The 18,279-nt window shown below is 49.1% G+C and overlaps 2 protein-coding genes across 2 annotated transcripts in view; one reads left to right on the top strand and one right to left on the bottom strand.

The window, feature by feature from the left end:
• The window catches only part of LOC134392038 (N(4)-(Beta-N-acetylglucosaminyl)-L-asparaginase-like), a 43,576-nt gene extending 33,211 nt beyond the window's left edge, over positions 1-10,365 (top strand). The window contains exons 9-12 of the mRNA XM_063115996.1: positions 295-399; positions 1,556-1,633; positions 8,613-8,832; positions 10,304-10,365. Of these exons, the coding sequence (XP_062972066.1) occupies positions 295-399; positions 1,556-1,633; positions 8,613-8,618 (189 nt within the window). The 3' untranslated portion in view covers positions 8,619-8,832; positions 10,304-10,365. The remainder of the gene's footprint in view (positions 1-294; positions 400-1,555; positions 1,634-8,612; positions 8,833-10,303) is intronic.
• ACTR2 (actin related protein 2) overlaps positions 1-18,279 on the bottom strand; it is a 351,444-nt gene that overhangs the window by 65,691 nt on the left and 267,474 nt on the right. The window lies entirely within an intron of this gene.

Genomic DNA, 18,279 nt, shown 5'->3' with positions numbered 1-18,279 from the left:
CTAAGCCATGGTTAGGCTGCTAACCCCTTTGCAGCAAATGGTTAGTGAGTATATTTAAACTGTGATTATGCAGCCACCATGGTTAGGAATGGTTCACACAACACGCTAAGCCATAATGTTTAGCACAAAATGCTTAATACCGTGGCTTGGCGTGACGTCTGCACAGGGTGAAAAACTTAAATTCCATTTATTTCACTGGGTTTACATTAAGTACAACTAAGTCTGGATCCAGTCCTATGGAATAGATCTGGGTTGTTAAAGAAAGTTGTTTTAGACTTCATGTTTATCTTCCAGGGCTTGTCTCCTATGGATGCATGCCAGACTGTTGTCCAGGATATCCTCCAGCGAACAGGAACAGAAACTATGTTTGAACTTGGAATCATTGCAATGAATATGAAGGTACAGCACTGACAAGTATATTCTTACATTTTCTTGATAGATCAATGCCTATGATAATGTTCCAATAGAACTTCCATCCGATTCACTATCCATTCCTTCTAAATATGGCGTAATGTAGTGGGCAAATCTTGATTATGTCTACTTAAAGGCAGAACATATTTATTTATTTTATATCCCGCCTTTCCTCTATGGGGTTAACAATACTAAAAATTCAGATAAAATGTTACGTAATGGAGGGAGTAATCCTATGTCCCCCAGACAGCATTGGGGTGGAATAGGGGGAGTCATAGGATTATTCGGTTTCTGGGCTCTGAGTTCGGAAACAGGGCTCCAACCTTAGAGCCTAGAAACTGCACTTCACTCCACCTCCGAGCGAGCCCAATTCTGGCTATGTCTCCATGTTCAGTAAGTCCATGGAGTGCAGAGACGGAAAAAAAGGGTGTCTGGGGGAGATGATGGGATTGGGGGATCAGCCATATGACATTTCCTATGGCCGCCTCAGCCTCCTTCCCTCCCACTCCTGAGCGCTGCTTTGTGTTGGATACTCAGCAGCTTCTGAGATCGGAGGCAGCCAACTATGTTCATAGAACTGTGCCCTAAAACAACCACATCAGTTAAAACGCATCAGTCTAACACACATCAGTTAAATACAAAAAACCAGCACCCACCAGCTAAAAACCTAGTTTAATAAACAGGACAGCTCATCTACCAAAAGGCTGCCTGAATAAAAATATATTTGTTTGCCAATGGAAAGACAATAACAATGGCGATCGCCTTCTCTCTCTTGGCTGGGAGAGCTCTAGAGCCTGGGAGAAGCCTTAATTTGTTTTGTTTTTATTCAAAATACGTTAATGGTTTAACTGTTTTAACGGCTTTTACTGCTTTTAAATTATATATTGTTTTAACTTGGATCATGGTTTAATGTGTTTTTAACTGTGCATATTTATTGTTTTATACTGTACATTTTTATCAGTACACCGCTCCGAGATCTTGGTGATATAGGGCGGGATATAAATGTTTAAATAAATAAATAAATAATGCAAACCTCTCCCAAAGCAGATTACAAAAGATAACTGAAGCATGTCCTGTTAGATATTCATAATGATTCCTAATATTCATTGGGGGTTTTTTACTCTCTATGGATTTCTGATATTAGGGAGAAGTTGGAGCTGCTTCATCAGTGTCATTCCCGTACTGCATCTGGTCACAGGGAAAGAACTCCGTAGAACAAGTGGTACATGAATGCTAATTATTATTATTATTATTATTATTATTATTATTATTATTATTTATATAGCACCATCAATGTACATGGTGCTGTACAGAGTAAAACAGTAAATAGCAAGACCCTGCCGCATAGGCTTACATTCTAATAAAATCATAGTAAAGCAATAAGGAGGGGAAGAGAATGCAAACAGGCACTAGGTAGGGTAAACAGGCACTGGGTAGGGTAAAACTAACAGTATAGAGTCCAAACAACATCAGGTTTTAAAAGCTTTAGGAAAAAGAAAAGTTTTTAGCTGAGCTTTAAAAGCTGCGATTGAACTTGTGGATCTCAGATGTTCTGGAAGGGGCAGCAGGCGTAAGGGGCAGCAGAAGAAAATGGACGAAGCCGAGCAAGGGAAGTAGAGACCCTTGGGCAGGTGAGAAACATGGCATCAGAGGAACGAAGAGCATGAGCGGGGCAATAGTGTGAGATGAGAGAGGAGAGATAGGAAGGAGCTAGACCGTGAAAAGCTTTGAAGGTCAACAGAAGAAGTTTATATTGGATTCTGAAGTGAATTGGAAGCCAATGAAGAGATTTCAGAAGTGGAGTAACATGATCAGAGCGGCGAGCCAAGAAGATGATCTTAGCGGCAGAGTGGTGGACCGAGACCAACGGACTGATGTGAGAAGAAGGAAGGCCAGTGAGAAGAAGGTTGCAGTAGTCCAACCGAGAAATAACCAGTGCATGAACAAGCGTCTTGGCAGAAGAGACAGACAGAAATGATCGAATCCTGGCAATATTATACAGGAAAAAACGACAGGATTTAGCTACTGCCTCAATATGAGGAATAAAGGAGAGCGAGGAATCAAATATAAAGCCAAGACTACGAGCTTCCTTGACCGGAGTAAGCATGACATCGTTGACAGTAAGAGAGAATGAAAGATGAGGGGAAGGTTTAGGAGGAAAAACAAGCAATTCAGTCTTTGCCATATTAAGTTTCAAACGACGATGAAGTAGCCAAGCTGAGATATCTGAAAAGACATGCCGAGATACGATCGTGAACATCAGGAGAAAGTTCCGGAGATGAGAGATATAATTGTGTATCATCGGCATACAGATGATATTGGAGGCCATGAGATTGAATAAGCTTGCCCAAGGGCAGCATGTATAAGGAAAACAACAACGGGCCAAGCACCGAGCCTTGCAGAACCCCTACTGAAAGGGGAAAGGAGGAAGACGAGCTGCCATTAGCCAACACGCTGAAAGAGCGACCCGCTAGATAGGAGGCAAACCAGTTATAGACAGAGCCACAAAGTCCAAGGTCATGAAGGGAATCTAAGAGAAGATCATGATCAACCGTGTCAAAGGCTGCAGTTAGATCAAGGAGAATAAGAACGGAATAAAGGCCTTTAGACTTGGCAGTAAGAAGATCATTGGTGATCTTAGTAAGGGCTGTTTCAGTGGAATGCAAAGGACGGAATCCAGATTGAAAAGGGTCCAGAGCGGAGTTACTAGAAAGAAAGTCAAGACAGCGAGAGTAGACCACACGCTCCAGGATCTTTGAAACAAAAGGCAACAGAGAGACAGGTCGGTGGTTAGACAGAGATAGCCTATCAAGAGTAGGTTTCTTGAGAATGGGAGAGACTGTAGCATGTTTAAAAGCAGAAGGAAATGAACCAGAGGACAGAGAAAAATTAATAATATGAAGCAAGGAAGGGAGGATAGCGGGAATAAGATTTATAAAGACGCGAGAAGGGATTGGATCACGAGAACAAGTGGAAGGCTTCGAAGAGCGCAGTATTGTAGACAGTTCAACGCTAACAGCGTTGAACATATCGAGGGAAGCATTCTTCTGTATCACTTGCGTTCAGCAATGCCCCTTTTAGTCCTTCATTTTCTAAGTTTCATCTTCCTGTGAAAGTTCCTTGTCTGAAGCCCTGGAGAACTGCTGCTAGGACTAAGCCTGACTCGATATAAGGCAGTTTCCATTGATTCTACAAATCTGAGTAAGAGCCTAAGAAGAGCCCAGATGTTGGATCAGACCAAGGGTTCATCCAGTCCAACATTCTGTTCACGCAGCAGCCAACCAGCTGTCAACAGGAAAGCCAGAAGCAGAACATTTCAATCCAGTATTGAGTCCTTTGTATATTGATAATAAAAATAATTCTGGATCATCCAATGCATGCTTACCTTTGAGAAAAACCCCATTGAACAGAGATACTTGCTTCTGAGTAAACACATATAGAACTGACTCTTAATAGTGTGGTCACTCAGAAGCTTTTTTTTTAAGTCTAAAGCAGCAAGCTGGAAAGAAGTACTCTGCAACCCTATGCTTACTTCTGAGGTCTTACTTCTGTTTAATCGGAGGTATGTGTATGTTTATGGGAAGGAATGATTTAGTGTGGTTTTTTTTAAAAAAAAATCCTTTAAAAAATCAAGGAATAAACCGATCTGATTCAAACTTGGCATGCCTAAAGCTCTACTTAAGAGCTTTCACGGTCCCAAGTTTCATCTCTTTATCTGTAAAAATGAGGGTGCTATAAGCATTTTGGTTAATTCCCATAGGAGCTCCATTGAGCAAGGGGGAAGGCTGCCACCTGATCACAATGTCCATCAATGACAAGAACCAATGAACTGGAGGAGGAAGGAGAAGGGGTGGGGTGGGTGCAATAGCAGCAGGAGAGCAAACAAGTGAAAATAGGGCGACCATATGGAAAGGAGGACAGGCCACCTGTATCATTAAGAGTTGTATTGAAAAGGGAATTTCAGCAGGTGTCATTTGTATGCATGCAGCACCTGGTGAAATTCCCTCTTCATCGCAACAGTTAAAGCTGCAGGAATCCCGGCCTTTTTGTTTCTGGTGAAGAGGGCAGGGCTTCTGTAGCTTTAACTATTGTGATGAAGAGAGAATTTCACCAGGTGCTGCATGCATTCAAAATAACACCTGCTGAAATTCCCTTTTCTATACAATTGTTAAAGATACAGGAGCCCTGTCCTCCTTTTCATAGGGTCACCCTAAGTGAAAAGAGATTTCACCGGTACAGTGATGATCGTGAAAGGGAGGAGCGCTTGCTGCGCTTATGAAACGAAGGTAAGAAAATGCGGAGGCAAACCAGCGGGTGAGGAAATCGGTGTGATGGAGCACTATATCCTTACTTCTCTGGAATAAGTAAATATTGGCATTTTAATCTTTTTTCTCACTTTCCCATTTTTCCCTTGTTATGTCTCCTCTCTACTAGTCGTACTGCCTAATCCCATGTTAATACACCTTGAACTACTTCAGTGCATTAGGCCTCAAACATTGCCTGCCAAAAGCTAGGGCCCTACATGTTTCCTTATTTGGTAACTTCTCCACTTCATTCTTTCTCAATTTCCTGGTTTTACCTAGTTGCTGATCCAAGCATAATTAGGTTAATCTAATCAGCATCTCTATTCTAGCATACGTTTAGGCAATCTTACATATTCTGTAATAAAACTGACATTCTTTGATTCAATCCTCTGTGGATAAATAGCTAATATCCCCGTCATATAAGTGTAAAGCACAACATCCCCATGGTGCACCTCTTCTGTAGCCCCAAGATTAATTCTTCGATGTTTTGGTCAGTTACACACCTATAGTCAGGGTATATATGTGACTGGGATACTTGGCAACAACATCTTTGCCCAGTAAAAAAAAGAAAAAGTAAACCACACTGGGATACATACAGAAGAAATATGCAGAATTTTATTACTGGTGGTGTACCAATAACTACTGTACAGCACTGTGAGAATATCATATTCTGCTCTATTTCTTGCTGATTTCACAGAAGTTACACAAACCAGAGCAGATTTTGACCTTTAGTACTAGCACTGATAATTGTGCCACACTGGAACCAGTCAATTGCAACAGGAGATAAAAACTTCTAACATTCTGTAGCTCAAAGTACAGTAGACTTGTAGTAATGCCTTATTAAAGTCGTATTTTTTGGAGCAGCATGTGCATTACAAAGGAGTTAGGATGTTAAAGAATGCACATGTTGTGTGGAAGTTTATGCCAAATTCCAATAAAGAGGAAAGCTCCTTTAAAAAGTTATTAATTGTGCTTTTAGTTTTAGAAAATGTCAACCCAAATGAGAACCACATAAGACAATATTCTGTCAGTTCTCTTTTGCATTGACAGAGGGCAGGGCCCATATATGCAGGCCAGGTGCAAAAGTTACTGGCACCTCAATCCAGTCCTAGTGGACATGTATACATGAGTTAGAGTGACCATATGGAAAGGAGGACAGGGCGCCTGTATCTTCAACAGTTGTATTGAAAAGGGAATTTCAGAAGGTGTCATTTGTATGCATGCCGCACCTGGTGAAATTCCCTCTTCATCACAACAGCTAAAGCTGCAGGAGCTCTGGGCCTTCTTTGTACCTGGTGAAGTGGGCAGGGCTCCTGTAGCTTTAATTATTGTGATGGAGAGAGAATTTCCCCAGGTGCTACATGCATACAAATGACACCTGCTGAAATTCCCTTTTCTATACAACTGTTAAAGATACAGGAACCCTGTGCTCCTTTTCATATGGTCAGCCTACATGAGTACACACAGAGAAAGAGATACTACTTGTTCATACCAGAAGTACTATCAAGTCCTACACTATGATACAATAATATAAGCCTCTGCCCCACCTATGAGGCTTGCATGCCCTTTTGATCCAGGCATGCAAGTTTCTTTGCAGTAAGACTACACAAAGGGCCAATTCAGATGACAGCCCATTGTGAGTTAATTAACCCTAAGGAGCCATGGCACATGCTGACCACCATTTTTGAATATGCAAAGCTTAATTGGGTGTGTGTGTTGCTTATCATCTGAACCCAACCATTGGGGGTTATGTAATAATGAAACAACCCATGCATAATGCTTGGCTTGTTGTAGGGTTAACCTAGGGTGACCATATTTTGGAAAACAAAAAGGAGGACATTTCCAGCCCCCACGGGGGCATGCCCACCAACATGCCCAGCCCCCAAAGAGGCGTGCCCATCCAAACATGGCCTTGGTCACATGTCTGATTTCACAGCACACAATTAAGTCAAACCTGTTCTACATAACATCTTAATGTTAAAATCACTGGAATAAAGAACAATGTATCTGAAATTAACTTTACTCATTTCTACTTTTGTAGCTTTTGTGTACTTTGAAGCTATACTCTGCTATACTCTGTGTGATACAGTCTCCCGTTCCCTCAAATAATCTTTGCAGACTGCAAATCCTTCACTGGATGACCATAGTCTATCCTTTCCTAACATTTAAAACTCTTTCCCCATCACCTTTCTCATATCCATACTCACAGATTCAGCATACTGCAACCACTGAACAAATGAAGCAGTTTATTTTATTTTATTTTTATTCTGCCCAATAGCCGAAGCTCTCTGGGCAGTTCACAAAAATGTACAAGTACAAGTACAGAAAAATGTACAAGTACAGAAAAATCTAATATAACAACCAAGCAACCAAGCATTCAGAAAGAGTATAAACTACTATTACCCTGCAAACTTTAGCCATGGAACAAAATGGACTAAAGGTTAGCACCTCATACCTAATGACAAAAATGTTTCAGAAAAGGAAGAGGAAACACCACTGGCTATGTAAATTAAAGAACCATGGCAACAGGAAAAAGTTACAATTATTAAGTTAGTCACATCAGCCACCAGAATCACATCATACATTTTTTAGAGAAAACCTACATGTACGCCAACATCCAGAAATCAGTCATAATTGAAACATGTTCAATAGTCAGGAAATTTCTGAATCAGTAAAAGACAGCATGACTTGGCAAAGCCCATCATGTTCATCTAGAAAAACCACCACAAGCAAGAAAAGAGAAATAAATAATAATGATGATGATGATGATGATGATGGCAACCCTGTTAATTTTTAAAAGATTTTTAAGAACGATAGACAATTATCAGCCATTGTTACAAAATATACATCATGCCAATTATATCAAACAAATTGGAAGAAGGTGTATGGGTCAAAATGCATTATTTAATAGGGATATCACGTCCAAATCATCCCCGACAAATTGCAGCAAACTACAGCTCCCCCCAACACACACTGCAAACATGCATCCATTCATAGTCAAACAACCAGGCATCCCATTCAGACATCATCACATCAATACACACACTGCCAATACACACACGCACACACAGGATCACCCATTCTAAAACACACTCAAACAACCAGGCACCCTCACCCATACACTCACTTTCACACAGAGACACACACACCTTAGTCTTACGTTCTTCTTCTTCTTCTTCTGCGCTGGGGTGTGTTCTGGAGGCCGCGTGCTGGAAGTTCCCGCACACAGCCCCCGGCCACTCGCCTCCCATTGGTCCCGGATGTGCGACATGAGGTGATGGGTGGGGCTGGAAGCTGCACTTCTGGGAATGCAGCCCCCAGCGCCGCCCAGCGCCTCGCGTTGCGTCGCTCCGAGGCTTTTCTTGGCTGGCGCCATTGAACTGATTGAACTGATGTTCACATCTCTAATAGAGGCAGCAAAGTTTAAATGGGAGATTGACCAAGATCCTCTGTTTAGAGTACGAAGAATGGTCACAACTGGATGGAGTGCTGGGGGAGGCACAGATTTGCAACCCTACTCTCAGTGTAGAGAGTCCTTGAGTATCCAGGATGGATGTCTGTTATTGGGATCTCAGATAGTGGTACCACCAGGGAGTCGGTCTGCTGCACTAAAGTTGCTACATGAAGCACATCCTGACATTGTGCTGTTGAAGGGGCTAGCACGTAGTTATGTGTGGTGGCCAGGAATAGACCAATAGATGGAGACAGTAGTGCGGCAGTGTGGTGTTTGTCCCCCTAATTGCCATGCTCCTCCAACAGCACCCTTGGGAGTGGCCACAACGACCCTGGGCAAGACTTCATGTAGGTTATGCTGGTCCATTTAGTGGGGGGGGGGGAATGTTCTTGATAATAACAGATGCACATTCTAAATGGCTTTAAAAACGTCTCCTTTTGCAGGAATAGGTTCCTGCTTCCCTGCTGTGGGGTGAGGTCCACATCCACGCACCTCCCCACCCTGCCTCTACATCCACGTAGCAGCTTGGCCTCTCTATGGACGCGCATACCTGGCTCCAGCTTTAGCACGGACCTTCCCAACACTTCCCGCCTTGCTTCAGGCAGACCTTGGCTGTGTTTCACCATTTCCCCCCAGGAGGCTGGCATGTCGATCCACTTAAAAGTGGGTGTTGTTGTTTTTACTTGAAACATTCATGGTGGGTTCATCATTGTGGTAGCAGCCTGCCTCAGGCAGCTGATTTTGGGTGTCATGAAAGGGCAGCAAATTGTTATTTAATTTATTTATTATTGCATTTATAAATGCAATAATCCCGCCTTATGAACAACCCAAGGGGGTGTACATAATCCTCCTCCTCTCCATTTTATCCACACCACAACAACCCTGTGAGGTAGGTTGGGCTGAGAGTTTGTGACTGGCCCAAAGTCACCCAGTGGGTTTCCATGGTTGGGAGAGGATTAGAACCCAGATCTCCCAACTCCTAGTCCAACACTTTAGCCGCCAGACCACACCGGCTCTCTTTATGTCTATAAGAACTTAGCTGCCCTGGGGCTACTATGAGCCTTTACTTGCAGGGTAGAGGAGGCGCTTTATCTTCAGCCTACTTTGGGCATTAAGGGCATCTGACCACTTGGATTTTGGCTACCACTGCATTTTTGAAAGCCCTGGCAAGAGGCCTGGCCTCCACAGGATTGTTGTGTTAGTGCATTTGTTTTTTTAAAAAAAGAAGAAGTCTGAAATACCAAGGAATGTTTTATAATAAATGCCCATAAGCCCCTCTAGTCCAAAGGGTTCATATCCTTTTAAATTGTATCATCTACATCCGTTGGAGAAGTGCCCAGCTCTGAACCAGAGTAACCTACGGTAGTTGCTAACGAAATGTTGCAAAATTGAAATGTCTAAGAAGCCAAGAAATTCTTAGATAACCGAAATCAAGTGAATGTTCTCTTGAAGAACAGTGAGTACCTATCTCTTTTAGTAGATGCTTGCCAAAAGAACAGAGACTGTATTTCCATGTACTTTCTTTTCAGCTAGAAAGTTCCTGTTAGCCAACCTAGCTACCGCCCTTGTGAGGTAGGCACATGCTTTGCTGCAATTAGCGCCCGTGCCTCTTTATTCTGCAGAATAAACGCTGTTTGACCCAAACTTCTTCTCCTCTCCTCCTTGTGTGCTGAACTGGACTTGGTACACCACGGAGCGAGCTATTTTTGCTACACATCTGCAACCCAAACTGGATTGTCCTGTTTTAATTACTATTGAATCATAGCATAGAAATCTTCCACATTGTTTTTCATTTGTTTCAAGTTAAAAGATGCAAATGAAAACTTTGACATCAGGGGAAACCTAAACTTCCTAGGGGAATCCTGATGGGAAAATGGAGAAGCACCTTTTTGTGTGTGAAGGAATTGGATTAATGTGGAATTTGTGCTGTAGATCAGCCAATAGGCTCAGCTGATGAGTTTTTACCTTTTTCAACACTCCAGAATAAATGTCACTAATGAACTAGTGCTGGGTGGTAGCTTATTCATCCGCAGCAGGTTTTGGTGTCTATATTCGGGTGTTCGAGAGGAAAGGAATAAGGAACTGGAATGTTCTCTACCGCCTAATCCATGGAAATTTGCCTTTGTGCCCACAGGAACACATTCTTGTGGATCTGATTCCAGAAAAAACCCGACGTTTTCTGTCCATTGGAGGCCACATTGGAGGCCGCTGGGGATGGAACATGGACGATGCCTCACTGAGGCAAATGATGAGGACAGGCCCTGTTGCTAGCGCCAATTTAGTTGACTGTTACTGCTACAAAAAGACAAAGTACTCTCTGAGAGCCCAAACAGATGCAAAGGAACTTCTGCTCCAAACCTCAATAAATAAATAGCTACCGCCAGTGATTCTGCACCCAAGGAGAATGCCTACAGATGGCTGGAGAGAACCCAGTGGAAGGGCTCTCGTGGTGCTCCTGCTCAACATGGAGAAGGCTGTGCAGGCGAACCGCACTAAGCATGGGGCCCCAAGCGAACAGAGGGCTGCCGTTTGGATTCTCCACCCCAGCCACAAAACGGCTTCCCCAGCCCCCACTGCGTCTGTCAAAAGCGCTCTGTGAAGGTTCGCAACACATCTGGATGGACTGCTTGGAGGCGCATCAGGTCTACATATTCATGCTGCAGGTGCTGGACCAGAGGATGAGGCCTCTAGAGAGACCTTCCTCACCTCTCTGGTTTGTTTCTCTCTCTCTCTCTCTCTCTCTCTCACACACACACACACACACACACAAGCACACACACACACAAGCACACACACACACACACACAAGCACACACACACAAGCACACAAGCTCACACCTCTTCTCTGTCTGCCCTACTCTCCTGTTCTCTGAAGTTGGCAATGAGGACTCAGAGGGCTCCAAGGCCTCAGCTCAAGCCCCCCTTCTCATCACTGCTCTCCAGACGAGGCTGCTGGAAGTCGTTGCACCTGGGGCTCTTTGGAGACTGATCAGGTCAGGAGATGGCTGCTGGGCTGCTCACTGGGCCCAGGTAACTCTCTGGTGATGGTTTAGGAATCATTCTCAACGTTTCCACTGAATTCTATCTGTTCAGGACGACAGCTAAAAGACGCAAATGAAAAGCTTCCTAAGGGGATTTGCATCCAGAACCCAGCAACGAGGAGATGAGGCAACAGTCCAGGTTTGAAATGGGAAACAAAGTTTATTCATGACAATTTAAAGGGTTACACAATGATCAGCCGTTCCTAGCTCCTGCTCTCGGCCGTGCTGGTCCCTACGAATTGGTGTGGGTCCCCAAACGCTTCCCGTCAGCCTCAACTCCTGATGGCTCCGGCCCTGGCCAGTGCGGCGTAGGCGAAAACCCTCTCCGTGGGTCTTGGAGGGGGGGAAATTCCTACGCGGCCCCAGATGGAAACTGGCGACCAGAACCTCCCACACTGCACCAAGGGCCGGCCGGAGGCTGCCAGGCTGGAAACGGGCCTGAGGGAGGAGACGCAGAACAGAGCCAAACGGCACCGCCTTTTCTTTCCTGGGCCCCATCTTCCAGACCGCCTCTTCTTCCTCCCTCCTTCCCTCGATGTTCCAGGAGGCTCCAGGGCAAGGGGTGTAAAGGAAGAGCGCCCAGCAACCTGCTGGCTCTTGACTGGATTTAGCATGGATCCCCAGGCTCAGACACTCACAGCTCACACAAAATGAGGTTTAAGACCATTTATTTAGAAAAGGGTAGGAATACATGGGATTAGCAGAATAAAACCATAAAAGCATGCATAAATGTATAAGAACCCAAACCAAGCAAGCTAAAAACTAAAACTACAAAGTTATATGTCACCCAGACCGCACTCAGCCGACACTCCCCGTTCCCTTCACAGGGGGGTCTTTATACTATTCTTTTTACTCCTTCCCCCCTCCCTTCAGCTTTGATGCGTGGAGTTTCTTCACACATCAGCCCGGGATGGTTAATCACTCAAGGACACAGGACAGTTACAATCAGCCTGGCTCCGGTCTTCTCCCCCTCACGCAGCTGCCTGGTTCTTATCTCCCCTCCTAAGAACCATAAAAAACCATAAAATTCATACATTAAAACCCATGCCTGTCCCAAGGTCCGATTAACCCTCACCTTACCTTTACAAGGGGCACCTGCAGGACCAGAAAACGGCGTCAGTCTCATCGGCTCTACTTCTCCCCACTTCCCACTCCGGCAGCCAAAGCCACGTCCAGCTCGGTTCGCTCAGGGATTGGGTGGTGGTGGTGGGGCCTGGATGCAGCCGGGAGAATCCTCTTCCCCGGTGCATCTCCTCCTGACGGGGGGAGAGCACAAAACGCAGCGAGGGCCTGGCCCTGGCCCCCACCGTAGCAGGCAAAGGAACGTCTCTGAGTTGCCACCAGGCCAGGACAGGTGGGACCGTTGGGCTTGGGGGGGGGCAGGAAGCAGAGGAGAGCCCCCCTCCCAATCTTTGTGGAAAGGGGAGGGCGGAGCCAGGGTGGGAGGAGCTCCCTGACCGACCCCGTCTCGTGTAGAAGTCCCCACGGGAGTAGGGGACGTCTGCTTTGGAGCTTCAAGGCCACACCAGGGAGCCAGAGAGCTACTCCCGTGGGGACTTCCGACAGAGATCCGCTTGCACAGACAGTCCAAAAGGATTCCTAATAAATCCATCTGCATTCAACAAGGGCTCCTGCCCTGTACCTGACCTCCTCCTCCTCCTCTTCCTTCTCCTCCTCCTGCTTCTCCCACTAGCCTCTTGGGCTCCCAGGGGCCTCTCTGCTTCCGGGGCTGCTCTGTGGCTGACACTGCCTGGGGAAGGCAGCAGGGAACGAAGGGGGACGCGGGGTTTGGCTGCCGGAGAGGGAGGGGAGGAGGAGCAGCACATCCTGGCGGGGAAGGGGGCAGGGGCGGTGGCCCGGAGGCTGTTTGGGAGCAGGGGAAAGGGGTTCAGGAGTAAAAAGGGGGCACTCCACCCCCCAGCAGATGGAGGTGAGGGGAGATGACCTTCCTTCCTCTTCCCTTGCGGCCCCACAGCCCCTCCTGACCCAGCAAAGGATCCCAGAGAAGGTCACTTGTGCAGGGGAGGGGCCTCCTGAGACTAGGGGTGGGGCTGCATGGGCTCAGGGGGTGGAGCCAGGTTCCCCCTCTCTGTTTGGCCTCACGTCACTTCCCTGGGGGGCTGCGGCATGGCTCCCAGGTGGTGTTCCGAGCCAGAAGTCCAGGAGATCTCATTCCTGAAAAGCACACACAGAGGAGAGATTTGGGGCTGTGCCAGCCTTTCCCAGGGACAAGAAGACAGGGAGAGGAGGAGTCTCCCCAGCCGCTAAGCGAAGCAACAGCAATCTTTAGGGGGTTTGTGGATTCCCAGCCTACTCCTCACGCGAAACGTCCACAAGAATTAAGCATCTCTCGCTATGGCATCCTGACCGGAAGGGAATCCAACCTTCCCTTAAACTCCAGCCCTTCGCCCCGCCTCCTCCGGTCTGTCTTCCGCCAGAGGAAACATCCCAAAGGCAGCATCCGCTTGGGAAAAGCTCCGTGTTCCTCGGTGCTTCAGCCTCCTCATAGAACCACCTCATGGATGCGCAGCCCCGGACTGGTGGAGCCCAGCAGAATCCAGCCACCGCAAGGGCCCAGAAACCCCGTCGGAGGGAGGGCTCCTGCAACCCGCCAGGCCCTCAGCCATCCTGCTCCAATTACCATTCCATCAGGCAGGGAGATCGTCGTACTCTGGCAGGTACCTCATCTGCCTACAGCCCGCAACAAAGTGCCGGATGGCGGCCCGCAGACCATGACGGGAGTGGAGAGCGAAGTTCTTCCGCAGGATGTCCCCTGTCCGGTAGCCGACTCTCCTAACGGTAGGGTCCTTGTCGCGGATCAGGAGGTCGACAGCTGCGGGGACGCACGAGAAAGGCAGCTCACAGCCAGGCCTGGTGAAGCCAGGCAGCTCACAGCCAGGCAGCTCACAGCCAGGCCTCGGAAGCGCCCGGAGGGACACCTTGGGCCCCCCTTCTGCCCTGAAAGGTGGCAGTCCTACTGGGAACACCAACCCACGTGCCACAAAATGCCCACCTAGCGGGAGTACCCGTCCCCTGCAGTCCTCCGCACCGCCATCCGCCCAGGGAGGGAAGTGGAAGGAAAGGGAGGAACGTGGGCTGAGCACCCTACAGATTTCTGCCCGGGAGAAGTGACACCTGCAGCTCCTCACTTACAAGCATGATAGGTGCTGACGACGCATTCAATGATGACACTGCCATCCTTGTGCATCAGGTGACCTGGAGAGACACGGAGGGAGCCATAGGAGACCTGAGCTGTCCACGTCCACGGTCTGCATCCCATCCGCTCACAGAGGGAACCCAGTCACCTCTGATTCCTGGGAGCCCCGAGGCAGCCTGAGCAACACCTCCAGGGGCTCGCATTTTGCACTGGGCCTTGGGGGAAACTGCACAGGTGGTCCTGCCCAGCCAAGATCAGGCGCTCCATCAAACGCCGAAAGAGCCAGGCCTCTCCTGGGAGCCCCACATCCTCCAAGGCTGGGCCAGAGGCCGCCCTTTGACCTGGGGCTGTCCACGAAGGGAGACCCAGAGGTTGTGCTTCCTTACCCAGGAACATGGCAGCCGTCCTCCTCACTGAAGCCTGCTTGCTGCGGAAGTAGGTCATGATGTCGTACACCTCGCTCTCCAGCACCCACCTCGGCGTGTGGTACCGTAACTAGGATGACACGGAGAAGCGGAAACGCTGAGCCCTCTGAGAGGACGTCCCCCCTTCCCGCCCCCCGCCCTTGCCTGAGCGGGACCGAGAAGGGTTCTTACCAGTCGCTTCGAGATCTTGTGCAGCAGCTCCTGCAGGCTGAAGGCTTCCCTCGCCAGAACGTGCCAGGGCAGGTCCCACTGCAGGTCCTCCGTCAGGCACCGGGCGATGTCCTTCGCTGCCTTCGAAGGAACAGAAGCAGACAATGAGATACTAGCAAGGGGAGAAAGAGATCTCCAGGCAGGGAAGGGCTCCTGCACAGAGACTAAAGAGCTGAGATCCCCAGGAGTGGCATCCATGGGTGAATAGCCGCAAAAACACGGAGGACGTTTGCCGTGGGGAAGCCAGAAGCCCTTTGGAGGGGCACGGAGGGTCCTCACCTCTGCCACGGCCTCATCCTCGTCCTCCACATGCATCAGCACCCCTATGAGGTCTGTGACCTTCCGCCTCCTCTCCTCATGAGGTTCCTGGTGCTGCAGAAGAACCCGGTAGTAATGCAGGGCTGCCTTTCGGACCTGAGCCGACTCCTACGAAGAAGGAACAAAGAGGAATGTCAGAATCGTTTCCTCACCTCTGTCACCATGGAGATGCCCTCTTCCCCAACCAATGAGAATCCGAGTGACGGGGCCCGGGGCTGAGTCTCCGTTGGTCACGCCTGCCCCAGCTTCTGTGCTGGACGGAGCACCCCTCGAGGGCTGGCGTGCAATACTCACGTGGTGGAAAAGAAGGCAGACCTGGGCAGCCAGCGGAGCGTTCAGAGACACCTGTTCTTGCTCAGGGAGGTGGCGCCACAGCTGCTGGGCAAAGTCCAGGGACGCCAAGGTGGCGTCTCCGTCAGAGGACCCAAGTATGCCCTGGGGGAAGGCAGAGCACTTGGGGCAGGGAGGGAGGGAGGGGCCTGGATTTCGAAGCTGGGCGGGAAATGACCCTCAGGAGCTCCAAAGAGCCTGAATGATTGGGACCTGAGATCCATCTAGTCCAGCGCTCTGTCTTCTACGGTGGCCTTCCGGCTGCTTCTGAGAACTGGGAAGCCCCCAAGGAAGGAGCAAAGACAACATCCCATGGCCACCCAACCCCCTGGGTTTGTCCCGACACCTGCTTGGTATGGAGAAGGGCGGAGCTTGCCCAGTCCCACCATGGATGTGCCTCCTTCCTTTTAAAGGTAATGGCCATCCTGTCTTGTGGTAGTGAGTTCCACAGGTAGGCCAATCGGTGTGTGAAGACAGACACCCTTTGGGCTGTGCTCAGTCAGCTCCTCTGGGTGGCCTCTAGTTGCAGCATGGGGAGGGTGAACCAAGTCCCCTCCAAAGTGTTCTCCTCCCGCCCCTGGATTCCCGAACCTCTGGGGGAAGGTGCTCCCAGCCCTCCACCGCCTGAAGCGCCCTTCCGCGGAGGACAGACTACCTGGCTGCATCGGGGGGAAGGTCCCACTCCTCGTCCTCGATGCTGCTGATGTCGGCCAGGGTGTCATCGCACTGGGAAGGAAGGAACGAGAGAAGAGGCCGATGGGTGTGGATGACATGGAGGACAGATGTCCGCCTGGAGGCAGAGTCAGGTCCTGCGTTCAAGAGGAAGGGATGGTTTGGGCCCACCAGGGCCAGGGCCAGGTTCCCTTGGGCTTTGAGCCTTCAGCATGGGGAGGGAGAAGGCCGGTAGGCCTCTTGCAGCCAGAGGCCTTGGCGTCTTTCCTGGGGAGACTCCTCCGCCTCCGGATGCAGAGGGGGGCTCCCGGGGGGGGCCCAGACCTCCCTTCCCTTCCTCAGGGGGCGAGTGTGGGGTGGCCGTTTCTGGCATTTCCTCCCGGGGTGGGAGTCCCCTTCAGGAGCAGGGGCTCAGCGGGGAGGGAGGGAGGGAGGGGGGTAGCAGCGTCTGCTGAGCACCGCAGCTGAGCGGTGGAGCTCCTGATGCGCCTGCAGCAGCTCCTTCTGGGCCTCTCCAGGGAGGGCTGGGGAGGGCCCCTCGCTGAAATGCCCCAGAGCCCTTCCAGGGAGGCCGGGCCAGGGGAGAAGAGGCCAGGGCTGGCCTTCTCCTGCTGTCCCCTCACTGCCAGGGAACCACAGCTCATCTCTTTGCCACGGTAAACAGTACACCTCAAAGGTTTGTGCTTGTGTATATCTCGTGTATGGTCTGGAGGTTTGTACGGGTGTGGGTGTGGGTGTGTATGGTTTGGGTTTTGTTGGTGCATATGTGGTTTGGTGTTTGTATCTTTGTGTGCTTATGATTCGGTGTCTGTCTTTGAAAAGGGGTGTGGGGGGGCACAATAGGCGGAGTCAAGGGGGCCAGCGGAGTGGAGCCGTCTTGGAGTCCCCAAGAGTCAGTGGCCTGTGTGTGTCCTTGTGTATGTATGCTGTGGAGTCTCCGTGTGCGTCCATGTGTGTGGTTTGGAGGTTGTGTGTTTGTGTGTGTGATGTGGGCTTTGTGTGTGTGTGTATGATTTCAGGTTTGTGTATGGTTTGAGATTTGTGTGTGAGTGTTTATGGTTTGGGGTATATGTGCTCTTGTGTATATACAATTTGGGGTTTGTGTGCGGGTATGCTTGTGTGCTCCTGTATGGCAGGGACTTGTGTGGGTGTGTGGGTATCTTCATCATCACCACCAACACCAAGGAGATTGTGTACGGCTTTGTGTGTGTACATTTGGGGGAGTGTATAGCTAGAGAAACGTGTGTGTAAACTTTGGGGTTTCTATATATATGTTTATGCTTTGTGAGTTGCGTGTGTTTGTGTGTTGAATAGTTGTGTTTGTGTGTGTATAGTTTGGGTTTTGTGTTTGTAATATTAGGGCTGCATGATCTGGGGGTTTGGATTCTCTGTGTGTGTATGATTGGGGTTGTGTGCGTGTGCTTTTGTGTGGTATAGTGTATTTGTGTGTGCATATTTGGGGAGTTTGGTGTCTGTTTGTGTATGGTCTGGGTTTTGCATGCTTTCGTGTATATACAATTTGGGGTTTGTAGGTGTGGGTCTGCATGTGTGCTCCTGTATGGCAGGGACTTGTGTGTGTTTTTAGGTTTGTTTGTGGGTGTGTCTCTTCGTCATCCCCAGCAGCACCAGGGTTAGCATCAAAGGGACGCCCATCCTTCCCCTTGGGCCACCCAGGCCTTCCTTCTCAGTCCCGTCACTCTCCCCGGAATGGGGATTGTGGCTGGAAGAGGAGACTGTGGGTCCAAAGGGTCCTCTTTGGTCTGGCTGTGTGATCTCCCCCCGCCCCATTGCATCTTCTGTGCGCCAGTTGTCTCTTCCGGTGTGGGTGTGGGCTGCTGACTCTTGGGGACTCCAAGTCGGCTCCACTCCACTGGCCCCCTTGACTCCGCCTCTTGTGGCCTTTGGCTCTGCCTCCCGTGACCCCTGGGTTCCACCTGTCTTCCGCCCCACCAGTCGG

Source organism: Elgaria multicarinata, chromosome 2 (assembly GCF_023053635.1).
Source record: "Elgaria multicarinata webbii isolate HBS135686 ecotype San Diego chromosome 2, rElgMul1.1.pri, whole genome shotgun sequence".
Taxonomy (NCBI): Eukaryota; Metazoa; Chordata; class Lepidosauria; order Squamata; family Anguidae; genus Elgaria; species Elgaria multicarinata.
The sequence above is the reverse complement of the archived record's forward strand: the minus strand, read 5'-3'. Positions and strand labels throughout refer to the sequence as shown.